Raw genomic sequence first — 16,724 nt, 5'->3', positions numbered from 1 at the left:
TGCGCGGCTTGTTGAATATACAGCCCTGGCAGCACTGTGAATGCTGGCAGCACTGTGAATGTTGACAGCACTGTAGCTGTCAAAACGACTTTCTCTCTCTTCTGTGCGTAATCTTGCAGCGTAAAGACGTGTTTGTTATTCTTGTGTTCTAATAAAGTTCCGTCTGTTAAATTATAAACCCACTCAGTCTCCAACACGGCTAATATAACTAAAACCCTCAGTTGTTGTAGATGACTTTTGACCGAGTTTTTGATAGTGTTGTGAGTCGAGCCGCGGTGCTGCGAGAGCAATTTCTGTTAGTAGAAAAGAATGTGTTGAAAAGAGTCCTATGCTTCCTAAACACAATTATGTTCACTTTGCGAATACAAATTACCCACCGTGCGTCGAAAATAGAAAAACGGAGACCGGGAACGCAGAAAAACAGAAACAGTGACGAGTTTAGTTGCGACCACAGAAAGAGTTAAATTTCAGCACAACCGGTCGGCGTGCAATTCGTTGGTTTGTTAGCTTCTTTTTTGTTTGTTAACCTTCGGATGGTGCGGTGATTTTTTGTTCCATCTCTCCGTTGTGTGATGTTCCAAATGTTGTTACCTTTCTACTCTGCGTCAGCAACGGCTCGCGAAGGTTGCCTCAACCTTGGCGTGTGAAGGCGCTGCGAACGGTACAGAAGAGTTGGTGATGCTTGCGCAGAGAAAGTCACCTGTCAAAGTTCATATTCCACATCTCCCACACAACAATCTGTGGACTAGCCGCATTCCGGAGCGTTTGTTTTCTTTTCGATTCACCCGTCTGTGGTTGTTGGTGTTATTGTTCTTTGGCGTCCGCGGAATATTTCCCTTGAACCGCGAGCCGATGACATTTCGCTCGTGGAAGGATTGACGCCGATTATCGCCGTTCACATAATCCACGGCAAGCGGAAGCCTTGGCCGGTTCTTAAATGGTCCGATCGATGGCCACAAGACGCGGCTTCTGTGCACGCACCAGTGTGGTCAGTTTGGTTGCGCTGGCGACTTGTTACATTTCATCAGGTTCGTCGGCATAAGTGATGAGTTGGACACCGTGGTCTCTTCTTTGTTGCCTGTCGTTGGTCGTACTTCATTGTCGCTGTGGAAACGCGAATCGGTGTCATCGCTGGTCCGTGGATAGCAGCATTAATTAGCATTCGGTGTATTCATTAACCCTACATATTTCTGTGTCGTGGCGTTGTGTCTCTGCAATCGAACGGACATTTCACAATTTACTTCCAAAATAGGTGCAGTTGTTGGCGTGTTGTGGTTTTGTGAAAGTGTCATCCGCAAAAGAATGAACGGATTTCCCGTTCTGAAAGCGTATTGTTTGTACTGACCCGTCCGATGCTCGGTTCCAGTGTACGGTCCAAAATTGTCCGAAGTCCGAACGGAAAAGTGTAAAAAAATACCCAAAGTGAAACTTGTCACCGCCGGAACCGTACCTCGTAAATTCAGCAACACGTTCCAGGATGGCGCATCATCAAGGACAAGAGGTTGGCGTACAAGACTTTGTACTGCTGGACTCAGTCACGCAGGAGAACTTTATGGACAATCTGCAACGAAGGTAACGTACCGACCACACCACGATGGCTAAACTTTTCAACCAAGCAAGCTCCCTTCGGTTGTTAGTATTTTAGTTGTAAGTAGCTCCGAAGTAGGTCCGAACTGCCAACGAACGACGTATCTATTGATTGACCCCAATGTATACTATTTAAACGAAAACAAACATTTCCCCATCTCGATGATGCCAACTGCAAGTTTTTCTGTACTGTGGGTAAACTAAAGGACTAATTCCAAGTGTTGTGTTGAGAAAAACATTTTAAAATCTAGCCAATGCTAAGGATATCCATATTCTTTTTATATTTCGTTGACCAGTGTGTCACCGTTGTGCTTGAATGGTATGATTAATCAGCCGGTTCCATTTGCGTGCATAAATTCGTGTAAACGCTGTTAGTCATCGACAGTGTAACTAAGCGATCACGTCATCGCTAGAGCTCGGCGTGAAACGAGTCAAACGATGCAAATTTGTGTCGTATTATAGCAGCGTGAACATGGCGGCGGCTGGGAAATTGCATTTTTTGCCATGAATCTGCCCTACCTTTTGTACCTTTTGTAAACTTTTCCGATTTACATCGTCCTCCAGTCAATGGCATTATCATCTGATTCGTTGCCCAATGTGATAAGAAACACTCGTTCTTATCGGCCCGGCTGAAGTTTGTGAAATAGATTGATTCAGCCGTGCACGTCGATTTCTCACAAGAAGTGCGCTGAAGTTGAACAAACGATCTAAGAGACCGTCTCGGTGATCAATCCAACAGCTGCCGCCGGAACCTTCGTGGCCCCGTTTTTGGAACGCGCTTGCCCCATCTGATTAGTCATCGACACACCAGATGCTTCAGGCGGTCTTGCCAACCAGCACCTTAATTTGGATAGTAAAATACCTTTTTCCTTTCCTTCGAAACCGCAACCGGGCGTTGGGTGTGAAAATTCCAAGCATGTGGGTTGGCGCAGTGCCCGGGATGTAAGAGGGCGCCTCGTGGTAGAGTCAACAAAGCTCGGTACCACCTGACCAACGGTACCACCGAGCACATTGAAGCACGTTTAGCGTTTACTTTACCATCCAAAAAAAAAAAGAACTTAATTAACGAAGGAATTCGCAAAGACGCGCACAGTCGTTCAAGAGGTGTTTACTCTTGTGGCTCCTTTAACCAATACCGACGCCTAGCGATTACTCTTTATCGGTTTGCCGTTATCATGCCACTGCTAAGTGAACCCATGCCCAGGTTGGTGTTTTAAAGTGGGTGAAACTTCACACCATTTGCTAGCTGTGATTTCCTGGCTCCAGGGTTTTTTTCCAGGGTGTTGGTAGCCGTCGGTCATAATGAGGCAAGAAATAAAGTAAAACTAAAGCAACTCTATCTCGAATTTCCAAACCTATTAGGACTCCCGCCAAAGCCCCAAGTCAACGTCCATCTATGATGAGCCTATGTTGAGGACACCCTTCGAATGGTGTCACCGAAAACGAAGGAAAATCTTATCTCCGTCTCCACTCGAAGGGTGGAGCACGATGAGGCAATTGTTTGATACGAGATATTGACTGTGAGCAGTGTGTTTTAATGCTCCAGGGCTTTATGATTGATGGCACACATCACGAGCCGGCAAACAGCGTCTACGATTTAAAACGCACTGTTGCCTGCCGTCGGTACTGTCCAAGGGCAGCCTGCGAGGCTTCGGGGGCCACGATGATGATGATGATGATGTCAGAGCCGAGTCGTAAGACTGCGGATTGGCACCAGTCTGAAGGATGACGGAGTGGCAAGCAGGACCGAAGACGCCGTAAGGCCATTGCGTTACGCTCAAAGTAGAGTTGAGCGCTTGCTGTACGTTGCCGTGGGTGACAGACTACGAATGGTCATGACGGTCCCACTGGAGCGGTTGGGAATACGAATTAACTTACGACTCAAACTAACTAATTTTATCTTAATTTTTTGTCTTTGCTAAATATTTTATGTTGTTATAGTGTGGCTCAGTTCATCGTTGTTGTGTTATGTTCCATTTGCAAATTCTTCACACGCATTGTTGCTAACGTTGCAATGCTGGTAATAAATTCATATTAGGTGTACAATAAGGTCCCATTGAACACGTTAACCGATGCATTCCTTTTGAAGTTTGAACATATATAAAATTGAATTGAAAAACGGAATGCAATGCTTAAGATAAAGGTGTAAGTGACTGTCAAACGTAGAGACAATTTGTTTCATTTCGGTTTAATCATTCTATATGGTCGATCTATCATTGAATAGTCTATGTGTTGTGGCAATTTGTCGAACCAAAGAGTCATGCCAACAATCAATGGAACGGCAATAGTTTGATTAGAAACCTATAAAAAAATTCTTCATTATTCATTATTCTCTCAAAATAAATCAACTAATCGAAACCTCTAGTCACTCGTAGTAAATAATTCCAAATTTTGATGTAATAAAAGGTTACCAATGCATACTATTGTTTTATTTTCTTGTTTTAAAATAGTCAAGCATTGCTTTAGGTAATGATTTATGCTTTTCACTCCTATGTATTTTATACGAAGGGGTTTCCGGCATTTGTATGTATTGAATGAATCATTTCTTTCATGTTGGAATGAAGACGAATAAAATAATAATATTCAGAGTACAGATTGACGTCGCCTTTTATTCATGTCACAAAACCGGTGAAGACATTTGCAATAACTTGACGTTCATATTGCTCTCAACAGTTGTCATGTCAATTTGGGATTGTTACTTTTTGGGTCTATAGAGATAGGGAAAGGAAAGAAGATTCCATTTGGTTCTCACAAGTATTTCTCAAGTTGAGTGCTAAGGATGGTGTTCGTTAGGAAGGGTTAAGTTCCACTTCGTATGAAAGCGAGGCATATCGTTACTGAGGCTTATGGATGTTTCTGTGACGAATGTATGCGATTTATCGCTTCAGGTCACATTTTTGTAATGTACATTTGTTATCGTTACAATTATTATTGTTTATTTGGTTTTGTATCACCTTCGGCGTTGTTTGGCAAAATTACAAGATAGAAATATTGCAATCTAATACGACTGTAAATAACTGATAGTGTATTATTGTAAATCTAGATCGCTGTCCGATAGCGGTAGCAAGGATTAAACGGTTAACCAACTGTGGTAATTGTTTAGTTATTATTTTCATAGTTGAAACCCCGCTTTCTACGACGTCTTTAGTGTCGCGGCAACGTCGGTTTTACGATGGTTAATGTGAAACATTTTTGATGCATTTGCATTTTATTGGAAAACGATACAAAATGTTGCATTGGTCCCGAGAATTCCATTCCAGCAACCAAATGCAATGAGCAACTTAAAATTCCATTGTCAGTTAGTTTTTAACACGCTTTAAAAACTGGAAAACACGCTAAATGATAAAACCATATCATGCAAATTAATACGAAACGTTTGAATGATTTTTTTAGAGAAAAAATGAATTAATTCAATGTTACTTCAAGCGTTTCTACTAGATAAAAAAGCGGCAAATCATATTTTTAATGAAATTCTAATAAATGCGCTTTTATTGTCGTCTGATATAGCATATACCTTTTTGTCAATTATCCTTTAAACCAATCATCATCACCACCCATCAACACCACCGATTTGCGGTTCCCCATGGAGGTGTCGTTGATTTCACGATCAGCGGTTAGTTTGATGCTAACTATCATCACATTTGTGGCTTTCTTCAGGTGCCTTAAATTGAGAGTTGGAAAAACAAAACTAGCAACGATTCGAAGCTTTATCAGAAGCTTAGCATCATTTACTTGTCGTTAATTCTGCACACTGCTCATTTACTGTGTTAACCAATGTTTTAACGAACAATGTACAAGGAATCCTTTTTTATTTAATCTTTAATTAATTATTAATTATTCTGTTTTTTCTTCGTGTTTGTCTGTTCTTGTTCGTGTTATTTTCCTTTTTCCTTATCTTAAAATCTTCGGATCAAATCTGTTCACCAAAGGCGATTATTAGGGTTTCATAACTGATTGTATTCAATAAATACATTTGCTTCAGACTTAAACGCTTTCAACATCGCAACCATTAGTCGGAGATGATTGGGCTATTCGAACAACTCATTAATGTACATGATGTATATCCGTATATCCGGTTTATCAATATTTATAGAAATTTTTGACATACGCTGGTGTAACTTGTAACCCTACGAAATTGATAGGAGGTCATCGGTACGCGGTTGGTATCGCTACCAAAATTACACAACATCCCCACCATGAGGTAACACTAATGCTACCGCCAGCACACCGGAACACACCCGCGGCCGGGTGTTTGTAAATTTTAATTAACATCAACGGACGTATCATCTTTCTGCTTTCATAAGACATAATTGTTGACAATTTAGCGAAAGTGTGAAGAGGATCGCAAAATGAGAGCCACTGACCATTAGGTAAGATAGACAGAGCCGGCAAAACGGACAAGGTGTGTACTGCACACCGTTTAACCTCCGGACCATGACGTCATGGCGATTTGCATACAGTCGAACCAGCGAGTCTTTAATTGTGCGCGCTAGCTTAGTGATGCCCATGGGAAATTAGAAGTTAGTTACTTTGGATTGATGGCGTTGTATCCCCGTCTCACTGTGTTCTACTGTTACTTTCCTTCGCAGGTTCCAGGCTGGCAAAATCTACACATACATCGGCGAAGTATGCATTTCCATGAACCCGTACCGAGAGATGAACATCTATGGTCCGGAATACGTCAGCCGGTACAAAGGGCGGGAGTTGTTCGAAAATGCGCCACACATCTTCGCTATCGCGGATGCCGCTTATCGTGTGCTGAAGCAGCGCAACAGCGATACGTGCATCATGATTTCCGGCGAGTCCGGGGCCGGCAAGACGGAAGCTTCAAAGATCATCATGAAATACATCGCAGCCGTAACGAACCAAGGCAAACAGGGCGAGATAGAGCGGTAAGCATATTACATCAAGTGGACCACATCCTTCAGGTTTGTTAAGCCCTCCGAAACCCACAAGGACCGACAAGGATCACAATTTCGATGCAAAAAGAATCTCTAGTCCCAGGGAGCGCTTTTAATTAGCAATGTTCAGTTGGTAAAATGTAACAAATGATGGGCGATTAAGAAAGAAAGTCGCTTGACTTGATGGCTTGGCTCAAAAAACCCATAATTATTTCACAAAAGCATAAACCGCACCCTTCTGATGTTTTATTATGCGTTGTTAGGAGTTACTGTACTAAACCGGATTTAAATAATGCTGCGAATCACATCAAAGGCTGCTCTGTGTAATTCGACTTTGTCCAGAGTTTTTTAATCAATAAATAAATAAAGCTCTTTTGCTGTTTGCTTTGCTTGAGTCTAATTAAAAGTAATATTAACTATGATTCGCCCACCGCTGGATGACACGGTAACACGGTGTTATATCGGTTCAGTACGTAATGTACATATTTAAAACAATTTACATCGAGCTTCATTCACAATTCCATCCGGTGATTAAAAGTCGACCGAACGTTGTGTTCAATAAATTCATGAAACCAACTGTATTCAAATGTGTCGTGCATTGCAACGAAATGAAAAATTTGACACGAATGACTACTTTTATTATAATTATTTGCTTTACTTGAGTCTAATTAAAAATAATATCGACTACGGACAGACCAGCGCTGAATGATGACACGAAATGGCGGCGCGGTTCAGAATGTATAAGTTTAAAACAATTAACATCGAGCTTCATTCATTCATTCCACCTGCTGATTAAAAGTCGGCCAAACTATGTATAACTTCATGAAACCAATTGTGTTCGAATGTCTCGTGTATTACGGCAAACATGAATGGTCGGTAAATTAACATGAATGATTAGTTTCATAATAATTTCTCAAGTCAACTGAGTCTTAGAAAATGTTTTGATAAAGGCCTTTCGGTTTCAGTTTCTTCAAGTAGAAATTAATAACAATTTTACTACATTGGCCGTATTTCGGAGAAAAGCAAATCAATTCGATAATCTGCACTCGCCTGCTAATTTTGGACATTCGGAACGTAGCGGGTTTATTAAACTTAATCAATCTCAAATCACCGCATTCGGCTTACATATCGAGGACTATTTGTTTCAGCAGAACACGAATTTTAACACGAATTCATTCAGCAATTTCAGCGAATTTTCAGCAGAACACGAATAATTTATTCCCAATACATGCCAATCTTTGCAGAGTCAAGAATGTGCTCATCAAAAGCAACGCTATTTTGGAATGTTTCGGCAACGCAAAAACGAATCGCAACGACAACAGCAGTCGCTTTGGCAAGTACATGGACATCGAGTTCGACTACAAAGGTGATCCGGTTGGCGGCATCATCACGAACTATTTGCTAGAGAAATCGCGTGTTATCCAGCAACAGAGCGGCGAGCGGAATTTCCATTGTTTTTACCAGGTACTAACCGTTCTGCCACTAGGCTGCCATCTGTTTGACTGTTCGTGTTAACCGTTCGATTTTCTTACATTGTAGCTTCTGCGTGGTGGTAGCAATGGCGAGCTGCAGCAGTTTGGTTTATCGCGCGACCCGGCATCGTATCATTACACCAACCAAGGCAGCACGGAAACGTTATCGGAAAAATCGGACTACCGAGCCACCACCGGTGGACTGCAAGCACTTGGATTCAGTAGCGAGGAGATCTCTATGGTGTGGCGTACGGTGGCAGCTATTTTGCACCTGGGAAACATCAACTTCCAATGTAATTGGGCATTTCTGGAGACTTTCGGTCCCAGGAGAACGCTTTACGAAAGGACCAGTTAATCTAACATCTTGGCGGTTCTGTTTCCAGTGCAAAACGATCAGCTAGAGGTGGCCAATGGGCAAACGCTGAATAACGTGGCCCGGCTGCTGCAGGTTACTGTCGAGGAAATGCGTACCTCGCTGACGGAACGTGTCATTGCGGCGAGGGGAGAAATCATGACTAAAGCCCACGACACGGTCCAGGCAGAGTTCGGGCGCGATGCATTGGCGAAGGCGGTCTACGATCGGATGTTTAGCTGGATCATTCAGCGCATCAACAAGGCAATCCTGGTGCCCGGGAGCAACACTCACAAGCGCTACAACCGTGTTATCGGCGTGCTAGACATCTACGGATTTGAGATTTTCGATCGGAACAGCTTCGAGCAGTTTTGCATCAACTATTGCAACGAAAAGCTACAGCAACTGTTTATCGAACTGGTACTCAAACAGGAGCAGGAAGAATACAACCGAGAGGGGATCGAGTGGACGAACATCGAGTACTTTAACAATCAGGTGCGTTGTTCGTTAGGTACTTCTGGGAAACAGCGCTAACCGAGGTCCATGTTTTTCCCTTAGATTATTTGCGCACTGGTGGAGCAACCGGATAAGGGCGTAATAGCGATAATGAACGAAGCGTGCCTCAATGTGGGTAAAATTACCGACGAAATGCTGTTGGAGGACATGGACAAGAAGTTGTCGCATCATCCACACTACACCAGCAGGCAGTTGAAGCCGATGGACAAGGAGCTGCGCCACCGTGAAGATTTCCGTATCACACACTACGCAGGAGACGTGATCTACTCGATCGGTGGATTCATCGAGAAGAATCGCGACACACTGTTCCAGGACTTTAAGCGCTTGCTGTACCGCTCGCAGGACCCCCTCATCAGCCAGATGTGGCCGGAGGGTGCGCAAGATATCGCCAAGACGACGAAACGTCCCTTGACTGCTGGTACACTCTTCCAGAAGTCGATGGCCGAGCTGGTTGCGACGCTGCTGCGCAAAGAGCCACTGTACGTGCGATGCATCAAACCGAACGATATCAAGAGTCCAACCGTGTTCGATGACGTACGGGTCGAGCATCAGGTGCGCTATCTGGGACTGCTTGAAAACGTCCGTGTCCGGCGGGCAGGGTTCGTGCACCGCCAGCGGTATGACAAGTTTCTGCTGCGCTACAAGATGATTTCACAGTACACTTGGCCCAACTTTCGCGGCGGCAGCGATCGGGATGGTGTGAAGGTATTGATGAACGAGAAAAACTTCAGCCACGATGTACGGTTCGGGCGAACGAAGATCTTCATTCGTTCGCCCCAGACACTGTTTGCACTGGAGCAGCAGCGAAACGATATGTTGCCGCACATTGTGACTCTGCTACAAAAGCAGGTCCGTGGGTGGATCGCACGACAGAAGTATCGAAGAATGAAGGCTGCTCTCGTCATCATGCGCCATTATCGGAAGTACAAGCTGAAGAGCTACGTCCAAGATTTGGCTGTGCGGTTCCGGAATGCACGCACGTTACGAGATTACGGACGGGGAATACAGTGGCCACAGCCTCCACTTGTCGGTCGGCAAGCGGAACGGCAACTGCGAATGCTGTTCTCACGCTGGCGGGCGGCCATGATACTGCGCAAGTATCCGCGCGAAGAGTGGCCGCAACTGCGTCTGCAAATCATCGCCGCCAGTGCGTTCCGTAAGCGACGCAAATTCTGGGGTCACGATCGCAAGTGGCTCGGTAACTATCTTTCGATCGTGGCGGAAAACAGCAATTACTCGTCGTACAATGCGAGCGTGCGGAACATCAAAAACACCGATCACTTCGATACCATCGTGTTTTCGGCGTTTGTCAAAAAGTTCAACAAATGCAACAAATCGGCTGATCGGGCGATCATCGTCACAGACAGCAGCATTTACAAGCTCGATGGCCCGAAAAACAAGTTCCGCAACATGAAACGTACCGTTGCCATTCGAGAGGTAGGTCGTGGTTTCTCCGTGGAAACAAACTTGCAAACAAAAATGGATTCAATGTGTATTTTTCTGTACTTTGGATCAGATTACCTCGATAAGCGTCAGCCCGGGGCGCGATCAGCTGGCAGTGTTTCACTCACATCATAACAACGATCTTATCGTGGCACTGCAAGGTGAACACCAACAGTTGAAGGAGGATCGTATTGGGGAGCTGGTGGCACACGTCGTAAGGCGACATTTAGCGTGAGTAGCATTAGGCTCAAACCTCGCGTAAACGTGTAGTGATTGACGTTCGTGTCGTTTTCTTGTGTTTCGCAGGATTACTCAGCAGGAACTTCCAGTAAATGTGGCACCTTCATTTCCGCTGCGTCTGGGAAATAAATCGCGCTCACTCAACATTGAGGCGGCCGTTGGTCAAGAGATGCCAGAATTCACTTATGCGGGCTCCTTCATTGTCTACAAGGTGCCGCCAGCATACGCTAGCCCGCTGGAATCAGGGGAAATACCGCAGAACACGTTACCACGAAGCTACTAATTAGGGAGTATCGAAGGGGGTAAAGCAGAAACGCAAGTGCCATTCTGGAGTAGGTGAAAACCGCTTTCCAACGTCGAAATGGTTCATGGATTTCAGCTACGTGCCGGTTGCTTACGTGCTCCGTATGGCGATCGAGAGTTGCGGCTGTGCACTCAGCAGCAACTATATGTGATAAAGGAACAGTACTTTTGTGAGTATTCTCACGCCAATGTGAATATTTGCGCCATCGTCGTGGTGCAACCTTTGCAGTATCGTCGTTTGTTTCCTTTCCTTGTTGTTTAGTTTAGCGTTTCTTTTTATAGCTCTTTTGCTACTTGTATGGTGTTTTTGGTAGTGCTGAAAATTTTAGTTTTTTGTTTTTTGTTCATTTTTTGTTCCTGCATTTCATTCCAATAAGTTTCGTGCGACTGCAACTACTTTTTCAGCGAACTGTACTAGACCGAAGGTGCCTTTTTTAGAACAGCGTTTTGCACAGAAAACGAGAAATAAAGGTGACCCAAAACAAAGGTTCTGCAGAAAAAAAACTGTCCCTTTTGAAAGTGATAGAAGCAATAAATAAGTACTTCATGATTAGGAGTTAGTTTTGGGGGTAACGAAACGAAAGTTTTTCTACGATTTATGGCAAATAACGTACAATCACTAATGTATGTGTACACTGTATTTTACCCGGAAAATAAATCATTTTATTTAAAGCTTACAGCTTACAGGACGTCGAAGTTTGCCACTAGCAAACGGTTCATTTGTTAAGATGATGAATAAAAAAATGTTTTTGGTGTTTTGTGATTATAAAACGTTAAACAACAATTCGTCACACTTTTATCTTGCTTCTTTTTAGCCGCGTCCAAGAGGAAGATGCTCAGATATTTGCCGCCGTATGTGTGGAGCCCGACGCACGGGTGGAGGCGAGCGACGAACCAGTCCGCAAAATCTCCTTAGGACAGAGGTAGGACTTGGTGGGCCCACTTGAGATGGCGAGAATGCGTCGACAGGGACGCAAAAACGGCCGGAATTACGATGTGGTAGATGAAGGTGGTGCTGAATACTGGCCAAGACCGATCGGCGGTTGTAGCCGAATAAGTAAGTATTATCTTTCTTCATTACACAGTTTGCCGCATGATCGGGCGATTGGGAACATTCTATTCGAAGAAATTAATTTATCAAACTACAAGACTGGCTATTGCTTAAACTCTTAACTTAGCCGCAATGTCATATACTTGCCAACATGGATAAACTTTAAACGTATCGTACAAAATATTTATTTTTATTCGCAAGATATGCAGAAGGAACAGAACAGATTGTGGAAAGAACAGGAATGTATGTTTAATTGATTCCGGTGGAACCGAATCCTCCGGCAGCGCGCTCCGTTTCGTTGAGAGCTGGCAATTCTTCCAACTCCGGATAGGCAATCCTCTCACAAATGAACTGCGCGATTCGGTCACCTCTCTTGACTACAAAGTCCGTTTCGGCGTGGTTAAACAGCACGACACCGACGTTCCCGCGGTAATCTTCGTCCACGACTCCGGCACCAACGTCGATGAAGTTCTTCACGGCCAGCCCAGAACGCGGTGCCACCCGGCCGTAACATCCTTCCGGCACGTGTACTTGAATGTCGGTCATTACCAGTTGCTTTCCCCGCGCAGGAACCGTGTAGTCGTGAGCGCTGCAAGTAAAAACGAGGATCAATCGTTTGCCGCTTGTCGGTCTCACATTTGCATTCCCCATTACCTTTTCAGGTCATATCCTGCCGCCTTTGCGGATCCCTTAGTGGGAGGAAAGGCGTGCTCACTCAACTTTGCGAATTTAAGAACACACTTTGCTTCTGGCATTGTAAAAATATACTTTTGGACGAAGACTCTCAACGTAGAACGAATCGTTTTGTAAATGATGATCGAACACAACTGGCGCGAAATGGCGCAAAAGCGGCTTCCTGTCAAACGGTGCCGCTGTAACATGTCAAAAAAAGGAAAAGGATCATTTGAAAGACTCTTTGGCAACACTGGCGCGCTAGAGAGAAATGCCAAGAAAATTTAACACTCACTGCATGATTCAAGCAACTGATGTGAATTGAATTATTTGTTTTGATGGCGGTTTCATGCCGCAACCGTTATTGAACATTGGAATCGCCGTGTTAAATCCGTGTCCTATTATTTGTATATGGTGAAAACAGAACGTAACGTTTTTTTAATGTAGTAAATTGTTATTGACGAGAGCATCGTAAAGCATTGGCTTCGATTAGACTGCGCCATTGTGATAAAATGATCGATTAAGAGTAAAAACATCCAAGAACCGTAAGCAATCTAACGGGACAAGAGGACAAATTTTATTTCGATTTAAAAGGTTTCAATCACAATCACTATACTACGCAATCGGCGATAACCACACACGAACTACATCTTTTGCGTTCTTAACACGACTCTGCCATTTTTAACAATATTTTTTTCAAATGGAAACATACCGAACCGAAAACTTATTCTTATACGGGGTAATGCTGTGCTAACTGTTACTATTTCCCTTCTTTGAAATAAATCGGAAATACCCCGATTGTCTTCTGGTATCTTTTAGTCGAACACAATCACAACGAAAGGTGGAGAAAAATATCTTATTCAAATGGGGGCACCGTAAATCGTTCGGCAAACAGCGATTTGCAGCATAAAACGTTAGCCGGTGGTGAAGATAGCACCACCAAAGCGCAAAGGGATCAGTTCATTGGCGCTATGCGCGGGCGCGCGCCTCGAACGGTAGCCCTCATTGATTCCTTGAGCGGAACCTTAAGACCTAACCCATCATCTCTGCGGTGCGGTGGGCTTGCCACTCGCCGGGTGGCGAACGAAATTGCAATTGCAACACCCCAACCACACACACATGCACACGCGCCCGCTCGGTGCGATGGGCCTAGCATTATCATAGAAAAGGGTACTGCATGCGCCACCTTCCCTGCGGATCATAGCGGATCGCGAAGCATCTGGTGCAACATGGGCTAATTAATTGACGAAGGATAGGGAAAAGGGAGCATAATTTTCATGTTATAAAAATAATAAGCGAAACGGATGCAGTTGACCTGCGAAAAGATCAGTGGGTGCTCTACCCGGAGTGGAGGGTGCACCGGAGCGCAACGCATCGCGCTGCGCTGCGGTGCGGGGTGGTGCAGAAGCAGCATCATCAGGGTGGGGCAGTGGGTGGTGCAAATTTCTCCACCCGCCGTCGCCGCCGCCCCTGGGTTTTTGCAAACGATCGTTCCGATGCGCGCTTTTGCATTCACGTTCACGACGGCGTGAGGGATTGGGTGGCCCAAGGTGCATACTATACGCTGCGGTGTGTTCGCACTCCGCCAACACCTTCTCCAGCAGTCGGGCCGGGCCGGAAAGGGGCACTGGAAAAATGCTTTGCGCCGCAAGGAAGTGCGGGTTTGCACTCTTCTTCCTCTTCGCCTGCAGGAACTAGACTAGATCAGGCCCGCGCTGTGGCTGTGGGGCCGTGGCTGGCGGTTGCGTGTTGAGCCCTGCCTGCCCAAATGCTCTGGCGTATATGCTTCGACCGTTCTGCCACGGAGGAGGTGCAGTCACATGCAACGGAGAGTAATTAATAGACGATCAGAACCCAGAAGCACCGGTGGCTTATGATGAGCTGCAGTTGGTGGTCCTCGTGGGCAGACAGAATGTGCAGAACTAGGAAGAAAACCGTAAAAAAACCATAACAGCGAACAAACATTACTTACATCGAGCTTAGAATAAGTGGCGCTGCACGGCAGAAATGCACCTCGGGGCAATGAACGCAGAAAGCAGTGCTTTGGTTCTGCTTTTGGCGAATTTTCCAAGCGGATCTGGTCAGATACCTAGGAGCCCATTACGCAGGCCACGGCCACCGGCGGCCAGTTTTCAACGTTTCCCGAATTTTGCTATTAATTAGAAGATAGTACACCCTAGGCCCCTAGGCCACATGTAATTAGTTAATTCAATTGCATTCAACTAAAACTCTAAGGTAAACCTGTACTCTATAAATTTGCTTCACTAGAAGAAGTGTAGCGAAAGCATCGAAACATGTGGAGAATAGATTAAAAATATTAAAAAAACAAGCAAATGATACGGTGTTTTACTAGTACAATTATAACTAAGTTCAAACTCTTTAAGGGATAGGTTTTATTTCAGAAAATCAAATAATGATCACAATGGTTGACTGTTTGGTTTGCCCGCTATGAATTACGCTACATTTAATAGCTTGTTCAAGAAACAGTCTTGAAACAACTTTTGAATTTTTATTGAATGCATAAAAATTGAACATTATTGCAGAGTTTTGGGAAGTCTCAAGATGGTTGAAAACAGTTTGTTTCTATCGTATTGGTTTATATAGAACTAATATACAACATGAGAATATGGGACAAGTTTTAAGCAAACATTCCCACTTACGCAGAGCGAAATGGTAAAGTTGGCAGATGATCGTTGGTAAAATTAGGTAAAGTTTTTAAATTTGGCAAAGTTTATAATTAGTTCAATGTACGTGAATCAAAAAAAAATTTCATTAATTCAAAGCTACTTACTAAGTATCTACAAGTTACTCGCTTTGCACCTAACTTGAAATGGCTCTCTACCGCATCGCCTTGGGAAGAAGGCAGCAGGGCGACCTCGTCTACTGAGAAAAAAAAAGTTTTGTAGTCGTCTTTCATCGGTCCACACATTTATTCCTTTATATAAATGCGAGTCTGCGAGCCAAAAAAGAGTGTCTAAACGCTTAGCTCGTCCCATTCAGCAGATGGATTCAAGATCCGGTGATCGTTACTAGTCAAAAATTGTTTAAAAAGCAAATTAATTACAAAAGGTTCTACAGTACCGCTGCCAAAAATTAACGAGAAATCGCTTACTTAAGACTGTTTATTTATGACCATTCTGGCACATTTAGATTTTTGAGGCCCAACCGGTCGCTAAGGATGGTTTTCACTGATCCCTTCGGTACGCAAACAAGGTCATCAAGGTCTGGAAGTGTCAATCAACCGATATTTAGCCACAAATTTTAAAAAGAGTTGATGCTGCTGGTTGAGTTTTAAGTTGATGCTGCTGGTCATCCTGTCATCCTCATTTTCAACGCCTCCCAGACACTTTTCGACCATTTTGAACCTTATAAACTAATAAACTTTTGGTTTTCGATAGAACTTGCTCACCGAAGGCCTTCTGCACCATTTTCAGCCTTTTTGGCAGCAGAAGTTTCATTCTGCGCACAAAATTAAATGGAACTGCTTTGCTGAACAGTTTAAGCTTAAGTTTTTCTTTTAACTATTTACAAAAGGACCCGCAAACACTGGTCTAATAGCTGTTGGTAGTTCTTGTAACTCATGCAATTAATTTTCACATCTTCGAGTTCTAGAGCCATTTTGCTTCTTCCAGTTTTACATACATCGTTTCTGTCGAGCAGCGATTTATAATACATATCGGGAGTAATTTTACAGTATCAGAAAGCTTTTTATTTCCTTGTTCAACCATCGAACAATACTTATGCGGGGGGTTGCAACTGCTCAATCGGTAAGGAAATACTAGTGTTGCCTTTGCACCATTTATGCGCAAATCTGAGCACCGTGGAGGAACACTAGGAGGAGCCAAAATAGCGGTGCATTCGTATATTAATTACGCCCTTCGTTGCACTCTTCAAGTGGCTGAAAATTCAGCACAAACACCCGCGCGCGGAAGGGTGCGCCACGTTAGTGAGACGCGCGGTGCGCGGACTCTCGCGCGACTCCTGCGCTTCGGTGTTCCTTTTTCTTTTGCTGACGGTGTTTCCGACCGCTGCTGGCGCTACTGCGGGGAAAGCGACCAGGGTCCAGAGGACGGTGCTTATTAACAGTGCAGATACCGTAGATAAATCATAGAGACCGAATGCATAAATGTGATTACTTGGCCAGACGTGCCCAGAAGTCACCAAGAAGGTATGCCCTTCTTTCGAGG

The 16,724-nt window shown here is 44.2% G+C and overlaps 2 protein-coding genes across 3 annotated transcripts; one reads left to right on the top strand and one right to left on the bottom strand.

Annotated features, from left to right (window-relative positions):
* Positions 1–243: 243 nt before the first annotated feature.
* On the top strand, positions 244–11,491 carry LOC131212398 (unconventional myosin ID). 2 transcript variants are annotated; one of them, XM_058206253.1, is made up of 9 exons: positions 244–295; positions 1,253–1,572; positions 6,177–6,479; positions 7,733–7,952; positions 8,028–8,253; positions 8,344–8,807; positions 8,871–10,265; positions 10,345–10,502; positions 10,578–11,491. In XM_058206253.1, the coding sequence occupies exons 2-9, from the start codon at positions 1,478–1,480 to the stop codon at positions 10,792–10,794; spliced, it is 3,078 nt and encodes a 1,025-aa protein (XP_058062236.1). In that variant the 5' UTR covers positions 244–295; positions 1,253–1,477; the 3' UTR covers positions 10,795–11,491. The 2 variants fall into 2 exon arrangements, with proteins under 2 accessions (XP_058062236.1, XP_058062235.1); XM_058206252.1 differs by lacking the exon at positions 244–295 and adding an exon at positions 494–1,028.
* Positions 11,492–12,044: 553 nt separating this feature from the next.
* LOC131210585 (deoxyuridine 5'-triphosphate nucleotidohydrolase) lies at positions 12,045–12,680 on the bottom strand. The gene is made up of 2 exons (XM_058203854.1): positions 12,520–12,680; positions 12,045–12,454 (listed from the first exon to the last, which is right to left on the bottom strand). The coding sequence occupies exons 1-2, from the start codon at positions 12,618–12,620 to the stop codon at positions 12,115–12,117; spliced, it is 441 nt and encodes a 146-aa protein (XP_058059837.1). The 5' UTR covers positions 12,621–12,680; the 3' UTR covers positions 12,045–12,114.
* Between the last annotated feature and the right edge of the window lie 4,044 nt (positions 12,681–16,724).

The sequence above is a fragment of the Anopheles bellator genome, chromosome 2 (genome assembly GCF_943735745.2).
Source record: "Anopheles bellator chromosome 2, idAnoBellAS_SP24_06.2, whole genome shotgun sequence".
NCBI classification, from domain to species: Eukaryota; Metazoa; Arthropoda; class Insecta; order Diptera; family Culicidae; genus Anopheles; species Anopheles bellator.
Note: the sequence above shows the minus strand (reverse complement) of the source record. Positions and strands in the feature narration are given on the sequence as shown.

Bases quoted from the DNA above. Each gene is read 5' to 3' on its own strand.
- LOC131210585 (XM_058203854.1), bottom strand. From the start codon at position 12,620: ATGCCAGAAGCAAAGTGTGTTCTTAAATTCGCAAAGTTGAGTGAGCAC. The intron at 12,455-12,519 runs GTAATGGGGAAT...TTTTACTTGCAG, and splicing joins GCAGGATATGACCTGAAAAG to CGCTCACGACTACACGGTTC.
- LOC131212398 (XM_058206253.1), top strand. From the start codon at position 1,478: ATGGCGCATCATCAAGGACAAGAGGTTGGCGTACAAGACTTTGTACTG. The intron at 7,953-8,027 runs GTACTAACCGTT...CTTACATTGTAG, and splicing joins ATTTCCATTGTTTTTACCAG to CTTCTGCGTGGTGGTAGCAA. The intron at 10,266-10,344 runs GTAGGTCGTGGT...ACTTTGGATCAG, and splicing joins GTACCGTTGCCATTCGAGAG to ATTACCTCGATAAGCGTCAG.